The sequence below is a fragment of the Paramisgurnus dabryanus genome, chromosome 21 (assembly GCF_030506205.2).
Source record: "Paramisgurnus dabryanus chromosome 21, PD_genome_1.1, whole genome shotgun sequence".
Taxonomy (NCBI): Eukaryota; Metazoa; Chordata; class Actinopteri; order Cypriniformes; family Cobitidae; genus Paramisgurnus; species Paramisgurnus dabryanus.
The window spans coordinates 11,192,019-11,209,408 of NC_133357.1; the positions used below are offsets into that span (position 1 = coordinate 11,192,019).

Genomic DNA, 17,390 nt, shown 5'->3' on the forward strand with positions numbered 1-17,390 from the left:
TAACAGAGGATTCCCTATGTGTAAGAACGTAATAAACAGATATATTTACGTGACGCCTTTTTGAATATTTACAGTTTAAACGCCGGCATCTAGATGACACTTTTAAACTCTAAGCAACTGTTTGCTGGAGCCATGCAATGAAGCGGCCGGCTCCTCTTGTTTGTTTACGGACGTGACATCTTCACGCAAAGACGAATGACAAACTTTTTTATTGTGCCAAGTGTAAAGTTTGTTGAGGGGGGATTATGGTGTAGTGTTGTTTTGCAGGGTTGGGCTTGGCCCCTTAGTTCCAGTGAAATTAACTCTTAATGCTTCATCAAACCAAGACATTTTGGACAATTTTATGCTCCCAACTTTTGGGTTGGGGATGGCCTTTTCCTGATCCAACATGACTGCGCACCAGTGCACAAAGCAAGGTCCATAAAGACATGGAATGCTTTTGGGTTAGTTTTGAATAGTTTTGTCCAACGGGATGGTTTTGATACGCGAATCTGGCAACCCTGGCTGTGCACTCGCGCAGACGTTTGGTTCCGGAAATGTACACAAACATTTGAATCAGATTGCGATGTTTAGTTAACATGTAAATTGTATTGTCATAACCTTTAATCGGATTAAATTCAGTCGGTTTTGACAAAATGTTGTGCATGTAAAGATAGCTAATGTGTAGGGATTCAAATGGTCTTGATGGATTTATATGCTAGTTGCCCGAGTAGGCTTAGTCCTTAAAGACAGATGTTACACGGTCATGCTACATGATTTTGTGGTGTTTAGAGAAACAACAAGGTTGAATGGAGATTTAAGTAGCTGGTGTGTATCCTCCTGGTGTGATTTTTATTTTGCATAATAATTCATAGTCGCCTCAGTTGGATAATGAGAAGAACAATTCTAACCCTGCTTGCAATTTACAGTTTTTCATAAATAAAGTCATCCTACAAAATGTAAAAAATATTGTAAAATATAACCTTGATATCTTTAATATTAAACTTAGTAAGGCCATGACAAAGATTGAAATCAATACTCCAAATGTCATAAATCCATTGAGGCCATAGGTTGTATTTCACATATGGAGACACAATTTATAAATTGTATTAAAATAGCTCATAAGCTCATAATGCTTAATCATACCAAGACATTTTGGACAATTTTATGCTCCCAACTTTCTGGAAACACTTGGGGATGGCCTTTTCCTGTTCCAACATGACTGCGCACCAGTGCACAAAGCAAGGTCCATAAAGACATGGATGAGTGAGTTTGTGTGGAGGAACTTGACTGACCTGCACAGAGTCCTGACATCTTTGGGATGAATTAGAGCAGAAACTACGAGCAAGGCCAACATCAGTGTCTAACCTTACAAATAAACTCCTAGATGAATGGTCAAAAACTCCTAAACCTCGTAAAAAGTCTTCCAAGAAGAGTTAAAGCTGTTATAGAATGGGATGTCATTCAGGTTCATGTGCATATAAAGGCAGGTGTCCCAAAACTTTTGGCAATATAGTGTGTATATGTGTGTGTGTATATATAATATTTATTAAACTGGTGCAAATTAAATAACACAGGCGCAACAGCTGATTTCCATAATGACCAAGGTTATTCAGGGTCGCAAATAAGCAGAGCGGTGATCTACTAACACAATCTACTAACACCTGATATGCTTGAGTTCAGCACCACAGATATTGCAACAGAAAGTGCTGGGTGTGTAATCCCAGCTAATGAATTAAGCCATAGTGCACTAAAAACTGGAGGACAAAAAAAACAAGGTTTATAAGAAGTTTTGAAACAACTGGGATTGTGTGACTTCTAGTGACTCCTCTTTTATTTACTTCAGCAAATAAAAATAACATGGCTTGGAAAACTATATTTTGGAATAATGTGTTCCTCTGGCATTACAAATGAACTGTTACATGTGGAAAAATCCTCTGCCTTGTACCACGCACTCTCTGATCTCTGCCAAGCCTCCTATCAGCTATTGCAGCCATTTCAAGCACAAAATTATTTAAGACATGCTTTTTTCTGCATTAAATATGGCGCAAATACCAGTAATATCACACTCGCAAACGTTAGTAAATCGCATTGCGTGAATCATTTAAATAATCTCCTCCAATAAATTTTGCGGCTAAAAGGGAAATCGCAAACGTTAGTAAATCACATTGCGTGAATCATTTAAATAATCTCCTCCAATAAATTTTGCGTCTGAAAGGGAAACTCCTAGAAATGTACATGCTATAAGGTCCGCAACTGGACCACACCTTTTCCGTGTTAATGATCCACTGCGTGTCTTTCGTAAATCACACGTTCGTTATTTAATGCCAAAATGATGGTTTGCGCTGGGGCAAGCTCTTAGTAAATCTTGCCTTTATTGTCTTAAACGTGCTGTTTGTAGATTTTAGCGACATCTAGTCGCGAGATTGCGAATTGCAACCAACGGTTCAGTCTGCAAGTCACCCATCCATTTCAAAACGCTTTGAGAAGCTACGGTAGCCGCCACAGGACAAACATGTCATCATCTGAGACTACATAGTGACAAACACGCTCTGTAGAGCTGAGCATTAAATGTAAATCTGTATCAGTGGCGGCGGTGACTTCTTTTTTCGAGGGCACTCGATGCGAAGTTCGCCACAACACGTATGTAGCCCGTCATGTGTGTGGTTCCTTTTTTTAAATATGTGTTCTGCGCGTCAAGTGATCCTATGTGCATCACGTGTCTTGTCAAAATAAGTGCCTGCTGCAAACGCGTCTACAGGGTTTATGATAAGAGAGACGCTTGCGTTTGATTACGCATGAGATTACGCAGTATCTGGCAAAGTTTACTGTTATGGAAGTGTCTTGCGTGCATTTTGTGAACGTGAGCGTCTCTTTTATCATAAATGGTTTTGACGCACATGCAGCAGGCACTTATTTTGACAAAACACGTGATGCACATGGTTTACATGATGCAACAAACACATACCGGTATTTTGAAAACGGAAGCAACACACACGACACAATTTGCGCCCCTCGGATGAGCAGTCACGAGCCACCACTGATCGGTATTGACTCGTCTTTTGTCACCTAATGTAAAATGCGCAACCATGTTATCTTGCTCTCAGTTGCTCTTGTTGGCACTTGGGGCCCAAATTTAGCCTCTGACTTTTTCTGGTAATTGTCACTTTGGGGCATTTCTTGGAAGTTGCTTTAGTGGCAAAACAGTGCATTTTTTTCAAGAACATATATGTACGTGTATAAAAATAGATCTTGTGGCTACATTTGCCCAGTGGTGAGGAAAAAAATGTCTTCTTGATAGCAGCACCTCCTCCGTGATTGTGATTCGTCATTGTTAAAGAAGTGTGCAATTTCCTAAATAAAATACTTTTTGCTATCTTAACTTAATATGCAAGCTATTTGCAAGTAGATACCCCTGTTAAAGAAAACACTGTGGTACCATTAAAATGTTGTTTTGCTTGAACAGTCCAACCAACCTGACACTGCAATTTATTATTGGCTAGGTTGTCTGTATCTACAACTAATGGAAAATTTGAGAAAAGTTTGTTTCAAATCATATTTCTTTCTTTTCATTTTTTTTGATGACACTAGTGAAGAAGAAATCCCACTCTTACTCTTACTACCTTAAAAATAGCCGATTTACTGTAATAAAGGGGAACTGAAGAATGTCGCTCAAGCATGGATTTTCGTACATGCATAAATACTTACATCTATTCTGTTTCCTGTAGAATGAGGCTCTGAATAAGATGAAGGCTCTGAATGACTTTGTGAAGTCAGGAAGTCAGAAGGCAACCAGGATACAGACTACAGAAGACATGAAAGTTTGCATCAAACAGGACACTTACATGGAAGCCCTTTCTGATGTCGTATCGCCACTTAACCCGAGCATCGTGCTGTGTGAAATCTGGTACTATATTTACTATGTCCATCTTTTATAGCATGTTGCATTCTAAATTCCCTCATGCATTTAAATTTTTGCATTGAAATGATAACATTGAATGCTAAATTGAGTATGGCACATCCCCTCTTACATCCACCAGGCATGACGCCCATGTGTTCCATACTATTTTGTATATTTTAATTTGATGCTATGTAAGAAAGCGTATAAGAAGCTGTCGTATCAGATCTCAGTCGGTTTCAGTGTTACCTTATCTCCACTCGTGGTCAATGTGACTTCGATGGCGTGCGATACAGCAGCAAAGAATCTGTGATCGTTTTTTTCTAAGAAGTCACCAAGATTCGAAGGATAAAATTGCTTATAGTTCATTTCATTGTGCATTCGCTTGGCTACAAGTCAAGACTACTAAAAGTACTAGAAAGAAAAGACTACAGGTAGTTTGTGTGGGTGTACGCTTTCTGTTTTCTAATGTCTGACCTTTTTGCCTTCAGTGCAGACAAATGCAAGTTCATGGATTCCAAGATGAAACCACTGTGGCTGATGTACAAAAACAAATATGACACCCTGGGACTTATTTTTAAAAATGGAGACGGTATGAAGACAAATTCATGTGGTGCACGTTTTTTGTACACATAATGCACATATTTATATGTCGTGTTTGGTTTTAGATCTGAGGCAGGATATGTTAACCCTTCAGATGATTCAGTTAATGGACGTTCTGTGGAAAACAGAGGGACTTGACCTCAGGTTCGTATCGTTGACTTTCTGCACATATGAAATCGAAAGTAGTGTGAACCACAAACACAATTGTATTGAAAAGGTTTGAATGGTTAGCATCGATTCGGAAACGATGGCGTGTTGAATAATTCAATTTTAAAATCAATAATTTCAGGATGCTTCCGTACGGATGCCTGTCGACTGGGAATAAGACGGGTCTCATAGAGGTGGTGAAGAACTCGGACACCATCGCCAACATCCAGAGGAACAACAGCAACAGCGCTGCGACCGCTGCCTTTAACAAGGACGCTCTTCTTAACTGGCTGAAGTCCAAAAACCCCGGGTGAGCAATAGCATCACACCCTCTTCCTCACACACAGGACCGTGTGGTGTGAATGTGGTGGACTGTAGCCGCCTGCTTTAGCCGTGTGTATTGTTTTTTAGGTTTTTTTTAAACCTCACGCAGAGTACAACATCTCATTTGACCTGTTAGTGTATCTGACACTTTCATAGCACTTTGGTTGCAAACGATGCAGCGGTGAAGTAAATGTACCCTGCATTCTGCAGTGTTTACAACTGCATTTGTTCTTGGCAGGTGTTTTTCACCAAAGTGGCTTAAAGTGCAGATTGTGTTTGTGTTGATAACTTAAGCAGGCAGCTAAAGATACACGTCGCCGAGTTCCAAGAAAAAACCACAAAGTGTGTTGCATGCATTGCTTAACACAACCCTATCTTGCCTAGTGTATATAGTGTACTTGTATACATCAGTGATCTTTTATATAATGTGTGTGTAATGTTTTAGCATATTGGCCTACAAACACTATTTAGTGACTCTTTCTTAACCCAAATAAAATGAACTATGATGATTATCTATGAATGTTACAGCAGATCTGGCTTTAATGTTGCGCTACCGGCACACTATAGGTCAGAAGGTTAATGATGGAGGATTATGTTGTTTTTAAAGGAATGGTCTGGGCTCAATACGAACTAAGCTCTATCGACAGCATGTCACAGATGCTGTCAACAGAGCTTAGCTTGTATTGAACCTTAAACATTATTGGGAAGCATGTTTACAGAATCAACCAATCACAGTACAGCCACTTGTCTCATTCCTGACAATTGCATCCCTCCTCCACATTACGCATCCATTTCTATGTGTAATTGAAGTAGGTCTGACATATAAGGAGAAGGCTATTAACAATTTTATTAGATTTTTATGCTTTTAATGTATAGATTACGTAGTTGTAGCAGGGGCTGACTTGGCCAGTCGAACCTCGACCTCTTGGTAAAATTATTTTAAAGGGTACCTCCGCTATAAAGACTTTTATGATTTAAAGGAAAAAACCACAGTTTTTCAATATTTTATTATGTTCTTACCTCAACTTGGATGAATTAATACATACCTATCTTTTTTCAATGTGTGCACTTAATCTTTGTACAGCACGTCGTGAATGTGTTAGCATTTAGCCTAGCCCCATTCATTCTTTAGGATCCAAACAGGATTGAATTTAGAAGCCACCAAACACTTCCATGTTTTCCCTATTTAAAGACTGTTACATGAGTAGTTACACGAGTAAGTATGGTGCCACAAAATAAAACGTGGCGATTTTTTTAAGCTGATAAAATGAGAACTATATTGTATGGCGGAAGAGCACTTAGTTTGCAGCACTCGGCGCAGTAATATTGTGGCTTCTAAATTCATCCCTGTTTGGATCCTAAGGAATGAATGGGGCTAGGCTGAATGCGAACACAATCACGACGCGCTGTACAAAGATTAAGTGCACTCATTGAAAAAACATAGGTATGTATTAATTTGTCTAAGATGAGGTAAGAACATCGTAAAATTTTGAAAAAATGTGGTGGTTTCCTTTAATACTTTAAATTTGCCATCTACTAGCACTGTGGCCTCGGATTTTGATATGGAGATAAAAATTAGGATCTGTGTTTTAGGTAGTTTTCATTATGGTATGAGTGTATAATAGGATTTGTTTGTGTGTATCTGTACGTTGGACACAGAAGAGGTGCATGACGTCTGACCAAACAAGCGGATAAAGATGCAAACCTATTAAAAAATATGTATCAGCTATTGAGCAATTACACAAACAATCGGTTTTCAGTCTCATTACCGTATCATGATTCACAACAGTCAGTAAGCTTATAATAATGATTTATAAGTTGAGCTGTCAGATACCTGCAATTTTTTGTTTCAAACTAAGATGCGATTAAAGGGGGGTGCACACCGGACTGTCTGGTGTGCGACCCCCTTAAGTGTCAAAACGTACAGATTGCAGCGTTAAATGAGTAATTCACCAAGAAATGAAATTCTCTAATAATTAGCTCACCCTCTTGCCATCCTAGATTTAAGACCGGAACGCGTTGCGTTAACTCGGATGTGCACCGGATCTTACAATGTAGTCAAAGATCTACCTTGCATGTGTTGTAAATTGTAGTGATTCATTGTAGTACAGCTTCTTATGAAATTTGAGCTAATGAGAAAAGGGGGTCGAGCAGAAATGATCATGGTTATATATTCACCTCTCAGATTAACATTGAGTGTCACAGGTGAGTCATTGAGTCTAAAAAACATCAAGCGTAAAACCAATATCTGAAAATCTTTAACACTATGAGAAAGGCAACATATATGTGGCAACTGTACATTGGCACATATGTGTGTGAGGTTTTGCAGACTGAAAATAGTTGGCATGAAAGCTGGTGAAAAATTGAAATTAAAATTATTTTTCTTTTTTTTTACAGGGATAAACTGGATCAGGCCATTGAGGAATTTACGCTTTCCTGTGCAGGCTACTGTGTAGCCACGTATGTTCTGGGAATAGGAGACCGGCATAGTGACAATATTATGATCAGGGAAACGGGTCAGGTAGGAAGAAAACTTGTTAAACTCACTGCCCATCCAAAAAGTGTAATTTTATAATGTTCAGTAATGATTAAAGATGTCAACTGCATGTAACTCCACCGTATATAGTTTATCAGATCATATGAAACATATGATTGCTGTCACTTTATAATAAAGTATGTAAATAATTAGAATAAAAAATGATTTCTTAAACTGAAGGCCAGAATTAACATCTTGGATTTTCTCTGTACTGTAGTTATTCCATATAGACTTTGGGCACTTTTTGGGGAACTTCAAGAGCAAATTTGGGATCAACAGGGAACGTGTCCCTTTTATCCTGACGTACGACTTCGTCCATGTTATTCAGGAGGGGCGGACCAACAACAGTGAGAAATTTGAACGGTTAGTACACATATCTATCTACAGTATGTCTTGATTTCACAATAGGCTTTATGCCCAGCTGCACTACTTCCTGAACTTCAGCCAGCTCCTTGTTTCCTGTCTTCCATTATTGGACAAACTGATTAATCCAGGTGTGTCTGATTATTGTTGTTGTGACTACTGAGGTCAGGCACACCTGGATTAATCAGTTTGTTTGTGACTACTGAGGTCAGGCACACCTGGATTAATCAGTTTGTCCAATAATGGCAGACAGGAAACAAGTAGCTATAGTAGTGCAGCTGGGCATAAAGCCTATTGGCCCATAATAATGAGGAAGTATGTAAATAGAATGAAATGAATTATGGGACATAATCCATCAAACCATATTCAGAAGTTTAATGGTGTAAAATGTAAAAATGACTCCCATGTTAATGTGTGCGCGCTTGTCTTGGCCAGGTTTCGGGAGTGTTGCGAACAGGCTTATAAGATCCTTTGTCGGAATGGGACTCTTTTTGTGAATCTCTTTGCCTTAATGAAAGCTGCCGGTCTCCCTGAACTCAGTTCTTCCAAAGACATCCAGTATCTAAAGGTAAATCACATCTGAACAAAATCATTTATAATACCATTCAGAGGTTAAGGGTCATTTATTTTCAACATTTAAATAGTAGTACACGTATGTGCTCATGTATAGCTCAGTGTTAGAGCATTGTGTTGGCAAATGTCAAAAGGTCATGGGTTCGAACCCAGGCAACACACATATACTGTAAGCCACTTTAAGGGATTAAAGCATTAGCCAGAGGCATAACAACAAAAATTACTTCATTAATGAAACTATTGAAAATACATAGTCTAAAATAAATCGAAGGTATGTTTTAGCAGCTTCAGTAAATGTACTAAATGTGCCATTTATTAAGCAGTTTCTTAAAATCGTCATGAAACGGAAGTAGCGATTGTCTTATTTTCCCTGTCGTGGCGTGCTGTATATCCAAGTAAAATGGCTATTTTATTTAAATGAGAAAAAAGGTTGATTTCGTCCTTCTAGAACTGATTGAATCGTTAAAAGTTGGGTGGTTCTGGCTAGAGGGGATACAGCTACGGACAAATCTCACAAGATGTTGGGTTTAAGGTTAAGTTTGGGGGTAAGATTAGGATAAAAACAGCGGTTCTGGCTAGATAGGATACAGCTACGGCCTAAACACCATGAAATGTTGGGTTGAGGGTTAGGTTTGGTGTAGGATTAGGATGAAAACTGTGCTTATCCAGTGAGATTTTGCCGTAGCTGTATCCTTCTAGCCACAACCAAGTTGGGTCACGTTTTCAACTGCGGATTGCTACGATCTTTACCTGGGCCTGCCCACACCCAATTCCTTGTGACAGGAATGAAAGAAAAGTGTTTTGAGAAGAGAAGAAGATTACTATTTGTAATTAAAGAGTAAGGACACGTGAATTAAAAATATAATGAAACTAACAGATAAGAAAGAAGTAAGAAGAATACCACAGTAAAGTTTTTCACTTTCATGAGAACTTTAAGGTGACACCATGAGATGCTTATTAAACAATAATGAAGCTAACATCTATTACAAATAATGAAGCTCATCCATATTTAAAACTTGTTTTATAATCAAAGGCACAATTGCATTTTTATGTACAAAAAATATTATTTAAAAACATTTGTCTGATCAAAGCTTTGTCAAGAGAAACGTTTTAATGATTTTTTTGTGATTATGTATGTATATAAGGCATATATATATATATATATATATATATTATTATATCTCTCAAAGGACTCTTTGGCCCTGGGAAAGTCTGAAGACGAAGCACTGAAGAATTTTAAAGTCAAATTTAATGAAGCTCTTCGAGAGAGCTGGAAGACCAAGGTGAACTGGATGATGCACACTTTTGCCAAAGATAACAGATAGACGGCATTTGTTCACACACTGCAAAAGGAGACCGACCAAAATCCTCTTGCTCAGCGGTAATTTAAAGTGATGCAGCTTTGAACAAAATATATGTTGCACTGGTGTACGTTATTCATTGTATTATAGGTGACAGCTGTTTATAAAATGTTTACAACTGCGATTTAATAGCGGATAAACAAAGTACTGAGATGTACTGCTTACACATGAGTGTAGTTTCAGATATATGTTGTATTTGCGACACAATGCACTGAAAATTCAAGCTACTAATTTAACAAACGGTTGGCGTGCCACTAATTTAACTAGCATCACTGGTTTGTTTGTGTAAAACAGTACATGCACAGAGAAAAGCTCAGAGCAATTGAGATTAATGTATTTATCATTTTTAACTGTACAACATAAATTACAAATAGCTGGACAAGAAGGCACATTACTGTGTGTTCGTATCGTTTACATTTTGTTTTGCCATTTTTTGTTTATCAGTTTACATGAACGTGTTTGTTTGTAAATATTTTGTCTTATATTTACATTCCAGTATTTCCAATTGTTTCAAATTATTTGTATGATAGGTAAATTGTTTATCGGGAAAGCCTTTGTATAGTGGTGTATATGACATTTTTATGTCAGTGTGTAAAAATGAGCCTTAAGTATTTTGTATTTGTGGGTTTTCTGTGCCTTTGGGATGTGACACACAAGCCATCTTGAAGACGTGTCCAAAGAGTTTGCTGAAATGAATTTAAAGGGTGTAAGTCTTGTACTATTGTGTTATAAATCAGGGCAGTGTGAGAAACAGTATTATTGCTTTGTAAAGAATTGAGCCTTTTGTGTGCTTATTTTGAGCAAGTCTTGAAAAGTTTTTTTCCGGTTACACCTTAACAGTTCCAGAATGTATTAACACAGTAGTCACTGCTACCCGACTCATGAAAATATATCTGCTTTCATCAAAAGACGCGTAAACATTGTTTATTTTGAATGTTCAGATGTCCGAATGTAAATTTTTAAAGAAGAGATTCAAAGCCTAATTCAAATTGATCTAATCTTTATATAAACATACTGCTATAATTACCCATTGCATATCATTGTAATAATGTAAGGCACCTTAATGCAATGAAGAACAGTTGTCACATAATGAAGGGATTTTTGTATTTGCTTGGATTATTCTCTACTGGACAACTAACTGGGTAACTCTCATTGTTTCTTGGACATTAGTTGTGTGCCACCATGATTTTACGCCATTTCAAACCGTGAAACTTCTGGATTATGTTTTTTTTGTTTTTTTAAATGTGATGTTTTCATTTTTAAGCTGCAACTGCTATAAGATGTGTTTTGAGGTTTGAAGTGTGTTTCCATTTCTGTTTTGTCATAAATTATTGATTCTGAACCTGAAAGTGTTGATTTTGATATTTAAATGGAAACACATGGAGTCGTGGACACATGGATTTTGGAGAGGAGCGTTATGTAGGAAATATGTAAGGTGAACGAATATATAGGGTGAATTTAGGTCATTTAAATGTTAAAACTATACTGCTTTACCTGAATTCATTGTAATTTAGAATTTTAGTGGCTGGTTGCATAAAAAGTTTAGACTAGATTTTTTACATAAAGGGGACATATCATGAAAATCTGACTTTTTCAATGTTTAAGTGCTATAATTGGGTCCCCAGTGCTTCTATCAACCTAGAAAATGTGATAAAGAAAAACCCAGTAACTTAGTTTTGGTAAACCACTCTCTGCAAGCTTGTGAAAAATTGGTCATTATAATTTGGCTCCCCTTGTGATGTCAGAAGGGGAAAATACCTCCCTTTAATCTGCACTGTCCAACCACAGCACTGCCATTTAGTACGGAGATCAGCTACTTTGCATTTTAAAGGACACACCCAAAATGGCACATTTTGCTAACACCTACAAAGTGGCGATTTTAACATGCTTTAATAAATTATCGATATGATATTTTGAGCTTAAACTTCACATCTGGAGACACCAAAGATTTATTTTACATCTTAAAAAAAGTCTTGTGAAATGCCCCCTTTAAGTCAGCTGCATAAAAATGTACACAGATCTCCTTTCAGTCAGAAAAGTAAAACTATAATTGGTCATACCGGCCCTAGGTTAATAGATCATTTTATGTTTCATACGACAGAAAGTTCAAAAAGCCAGATCAGCATTTGAAAGTCATTATACAGTGAGACTGGAAAAGAGAAATGGGAAACAAAATTGACAAAGCAAGACTGTTTGGTCTAAAATTTCCCAAGCATCACATAAGCATAAAGAGGCAGTACCCTTTAAATACTGGTATGTCTATTTAGGTTCAAAGATACATTTAGGACCAAGATATACCTTTACTGTAGGCACTTTTATGCACTCTTTGGTACCAATACTGTACGTATTTCTGAGGAAGGTTTACTAATACTTCTCTAGGTGCAAATATAAAAGTCATTGAACAATAGTTCGACCTATTTATGTTTAGTGGTACCCCTGTGCTGCTACGAGGGAAATAAAAAGCAGTGGTTTGTGTACGCGCACCCTGTATGTGGTGGGTAAATTCTGCTACTGTGGAATACCCAGTGTGTGCTATTTTTAAATACACATTGTAAAGCCCTCAGTGTTTCAAAATGCTGATAGACAGATCTTTATAATCTGGCCCATTATTTATTAATTCATCACTGTCAACTGCACTGTGGCAATTTTCATATTCAAGTATTCAAGGTAGCTGTGTAATAATGTAATGTACTTAAATATAATACAAAATAATTCAATATAATACTATAATAAGCCCACAATGCATTATTTGACTTGTAAAAATATATATATATTTTTAAACCCTCTTAAACTGGCTCCTAAATAGACTGTTTCATTGACTTGATTACGCGCCTGAACCGAAGTAAACTTCCGGTAATTATTTATTGGTCTTGCTAGTGGCTAAGATATCTGAAACCTTGTCGAAAATAAACTCTTTTGGTTTGCTAAATACGAGTGGAGACGACGAGCATGGATCACATCTGTGCGGAAAGGTTTGACAGATAGGATTTCAAGGACCAGTAGCTAACATTGTATATACATTTATTTTACACAATAACATAACTTTAGCTCATTGTAATAGGTTTATGCATATGATATATGAACAATGGTCATTTACTTCCCTTGTTATCAGAAATAAACTACTGTAAAAGGACTCTGTTGTTATTGATTCTATGTGAAAGTCTACCGGAAGTTGGGTTTAGTTCACACAAGCCGTTTGTTTGTGTTGTTGCTGCTGCATCCGTCCACCCCCAAAAAATCTTTTTTAAGACTTTTCATTCATATTTAGGTGAGCTATAACAAATAAGAACAGTATTGCTTATGACAGGATAACAGCGCCCTCTAGTGGCTGGCAACAGTGCCGCTCCGGCAGGATCTGATTCAGCAGCAGACCGTGTACGCTCTTGAGTCACTCCAGCGCTACCGACTGTCGGGATGTGACCCCGGAACCGGACGCCTCTTTACACAAAACACAGCTCTCAAATACAACAAAAACGACAGAATCCTGGACCAGGAGAGGTAAGGCGTCAAACCGGAGACTATTGTGACTGTATATGTAATGTAACTCGTGAAACGAGGCGAGGAATGGAGCGATGTGGCTGTTTTTCTGTTGCTAGCGCGCTAATGTGTGTTTGAGAGTGAATGGGAATTGTGGGAACTTCATTCAGGGCTTTGTTAGAGCCCGACTGTACAGTTAGCCTATAAACACCTTCTGTGTTACGTCTGGACTAACTTTTCTTTCTTTAACAATGTAGTCTTGGATAAAAATTAAAGTCTGTTTTACTGACGTGATGCGTTTTGAAGAGATATAAGAGATATATGCACGCGCTTAGACTAGTGACTGGAAGCGACAGGAAGAGAGACTGGAGTCATTCCAGGCTGCCATCTAGATACTTTATTACCGTATTTATTTCTTATTTGTGCATTGATATTGTTTGCGATCTGGTCTTCCTGCGTTTGCTGTGTTTCGACCTATTTCAGTTCATGAATCTGCTTTGGTGAATGCACAGATATGTTTGAATGCCCTCAGACCTCCTTGTGGTTCCAGGTTTATCGTGATATCGTTTCATTAGTGAAGTTGCTAAACTACCGAGTTTGAGTTTCGTAGTTGCATTACTTTTTTTGCATCTATTTTATCTAGCCTATTAACTGTTTATCTGTTTATTTGGTCATCTCAGACTTCCTTAATTCCCATGGTTGTGTAAATATTATGGAAATATTATGGTCGTGATTTCCAGGCCTAGACAGCACATCGGAATTGATAATGTCTTGGAAAGCCATAGAAATTTTGTTTTTCCTCATGCTCATCTCTGAGGTATTTCATTGGTTAGAAATAGTTCATTTTGAGGACCACCTTAGTAATGCCAAATGCACAATATGTGTATTAAAAAACATAAATAATTGAGAAATTGAGAAAAGTTCATCTAAATATGAAAATATATGGGTACTTATGTGATGCATGGATGGATGTGGTTTCCGTAGATTTGCCAGGTTGGCTCCCATAATATAAGATAAAATGACAGCATTTTAATATAAAACTATTTGTGTTGAACTAAAAAAAGAAAAGTCACATCTGGGATGGTAAATAATGACAAGACAATTTTCATATTGTGAACTATTCCTTTAAGCACAGAGAAGACTCACAATGACTTATGCCATATTATTGTGTCTTAGTGGTGATGATCATCTATTTTTAGTCTTTCCAAACCCATAATATAAGATAAAATGACAGCATTTTAATATAAAACTATTTGTGTTGAACTAAAAAAAAGAAAAGTCACATCTGGGATGCTAAATAATGACAAGACAATTTTCATATTGTGAACTATTCCTTTAAGCACAGAGAAGACTCACAATGACTTATGCCATATTATTGTGTCTTAGTGGTGATGATCATCTATTTTTAGTCTTTCCACACCCTGTCAACTCATTGTGAATACAAAATACCTCCGCACTTCCATCTGTCATCTAAACGTGTGGCTATGAATCTGGCCATTTGCCTGCAGTGGGCACTTAAATTGCTGTGGCTTTCCAGAGCCAACAGGGCAGGGCCAGCAACTTGTGAACTTGGATGTGAAACTGTATTTTCTTCAGTCTTGACATTCTGCTGAAGGTTTCTGTCATTTTGAATCACAGACAGCCTCCTCTGTTTCAGGATGGGGGCAGGTGGGGCTCATGGACTGCTCAACCTCTGTGTCCCAATGGGAGATCATCAGCTGCCTTTGAGCTACAAGCTTAAGCATTGGCTCAGACCTCCTGCCAAGCTTCAACAAATTTTTGGTAGGGGTGCCCAGCCCCCCGTGTCGCTTGGCACCCCACCCTCTCGGTTTTCTGTCTGTCAGACGCTAAGCATGCTGGTTTATGCCTTTAAGGGCTGTTTTGCGTGATCAAGGCTGAAATCCAGGCTTAAATCTGGCATCTTCTGTGGCAATTAGTGAAATCCTCCTCTGCTTGCTTAATTTTTCATCAATCCCCTTCCATTGACTTTGAAGATGAGACCTTTTGCGGGATCTCACTTGTCACTTTGTTAATGGTCTCGCTCGTGTGATCATTTATGTTTGGGTCATTTTGAAATGGTCACATAATGAGGAAAAGCGTGATTTTGTAGTTTGGACCCAATGTCTGTATCCCAACTAGTTAATATTTTCCTTAATTGCAAAACAATCGTATTATCATTCAGTGTGTAGCTGTATCTCCAACAGCCATTGCAACCGGGATTCCTCAAGGGACCTTCCCTCCGCAGTTGGTTTTGTATTGCGATTCATGACAAGCGCTCTGGTGCATGGCAACCATCTTGTGAAATACTTTCCGATGACAGATTTGATGTATTAGCAAAATAAGTCTTACAATGCTTCTGGGCTCATTTTGGATCATCTGTATGGTATTATTGGAGGTATTTTCATTTAATTGTGTCAGCGTCACACATATTGTTGTTTATGATTAAATTAATTTGGTTTCTGAACAAGTTACATGTTTCTGAAATTTAAAGTTGCAGGATTGCAATGCTGGGTTATACGTTGATAATAAATTATGACCTAGTTATCATCGGTTCTCATCTATATTGTTGTTAAATACAGTGACATTGTGTCCACACTAATTCTAAAAACTTTGCTTTTTCCTTAAATGTCTAAACAATTGGTTACGCTACATTTTCTGTGATTTACAATATGCAGAGCCAGTCCGTGGTCGGCCAATACTCGTTTTTTAATGGAAAATACCAATATTGAGAAAGCAATGTGGCCGATTGGCTGATTTGATGCTATTATAACACAAATGTAACTACAGTAAATGAGTGAAAATTGTTGAAACTAAATAAACAATTATTCTGCATAACATTTATGAGACGCAACATGTTCAGAATTAATAAACTTTGAAGAAAGTTATCAATTACCAGAATAGTTGTTAGGGACAGTTCTAGATTAGTTCAAACTTTTCAAAATTATGTGATTTCAGTTTTCCATTCATAAATTTTATCATTAAGGATTTCTTAAAAGTGTAAAAATCTCGTTCTCGTTAACACAACCTTTCTCGTCTAGTCTTGTGGAGTAAAGGGCGATTTATAGTCGTGCGTAGGTTCTACACCGTAGGCTATCCATAGCCTGTGCGTAGCTCTTCGTAGCCTGACGCGCACCTCGCAAAAATTTTAACAGTGCGTCAGATCTACGTGGACCGCAAGCGCTGTGATTGGTCCACCAGAACCCCTCCCGTCAGGTAAAAAAAAACTGCGTCATAGGTATTTCCGTTCGTGATGGTGAAAACAAAGATGAGCCAAGTTGAGAAGTGATTTAACTCAAACTGCATCAAAAGTTGCTGTTTATTTACTTCTATCATTGCTGGTCTTCTCAAATTATACACAACAAGTTGCTGTTTCTTCTTCGTTTGTGAGTTAACTTGCCAAGCTTCTTTTTCTTCTCTGACGGTCGCGCTGCTACTGTGGTTACACGAGTGGATACTGCCCACCAGCGGTCGCCCGTGTGTTTGCACGTTGACGCGACAACGACGCAAAAGTATAAATGAAAACCTACGCACGACTATACCAGCCCTTACGTGTCTCGTCACACCCCTAGTGATTCATATAATGCAAGTCAACTGATCTGCCACTTTGAGAGCTCAAAAGCAGATATATCCAATTTAAAAGTAATCCCCATGACTCTGGTCCAACCCTAGTCTAGTCAAGAGTTAGTTGATATAAGGTTAGATAACCTATACTAGCACCCTCTGCTTGCCTGTTCATTACCTTTAGCTTAAACGAAAACTGAGCATTTTTAGGATTTTTATATTCATTATTCATTCAGCAAAGCTGCTCAAAGAACTTAAAGGAGCATTTCACCCGTAGAAACATTAATCTTTATTTAAAGTGCGTCATATTTGTAGTCAAAATGTAACATACATTTCGAATTTGGTGCCTATTTGACTTAGAAAAGGGGTGTTTGTAGTCTCACTCCCTCAACAAAGATATAGCACTTCCTTCTTTCAATTATGCAAAATGATGATTTTTACATCATTGAAAGAAGGAGGTGCAGCACTGAAATCTGTATTTCTCCTTTCTCAGTGGCAACTGAGGAAATGATGTACGACCATTTAAAAACATGACTGGGGTTCTAACTATACAAAGATGAATGCAAAT

General features: G+C 37.8%; 2 protein-coding genes across 2 annotated transcripts in view; both read left to right on the forward strand.

The window, feature by feature from the left end:
- pik3cd (phosphatidylinositol-4,5-bisphosphate 3-kinase, catalytic subunit delta) overlaps positions 1–12,803 on the forward strand; it is a 33,444-nt gene extending 20,641 nt beyond the window's left edge. Inside the window, exons 16-23 of the mRNA XM_065285546.2 lie at positions 3,708–3,886; positions 4,369–4,469; positions 4,546–4,624; positions 4,770–4,937; positions 7,349–7,472; positions 7,705–7,850; positions 8,286–8,418; positions 9,614–12,803. Coding sequence (XP_065141618.1) covers positions 3,708–3,886; positions 4,369–4,469; positions 4,546–4,624; positions 4,770–4,937; positions 7,349–7,472; positions 7,705–7,850; positions 8,286–8,418; positions 9,614–9,748 — 1,065 coding nt within the window. The 3' untranslated portion in view covers positions 9,749–12,803. The remainder of the gene's footprint in view (positions 1–3,707; positions 3,887–4,368; positions 4,470–4,545; positions 4,625–4,769; positions 4,938–7,348; positions 7,473–7,704; positions 7,851–8,285; positions 8,419–9,613) is intronic.
- A 319-nt stretch (positions 12,804–13,122) lies between these two features.
- Positions 13,123–17,390, forward strand: part of ctnnbip1 (catenin, beta interacting protein 1) — a 30,415-nt gene continuing 26,147 nt past the window's right edge. The window contains exon 1 of the mRNA XM_065285547.1: positions 13,123–13,282. The gene's annotated coding sequence lies outside the window, so the exon portion shown is untranslated. The remainder of the gene's footprint in view (positions 13,283–17,390) is intronic.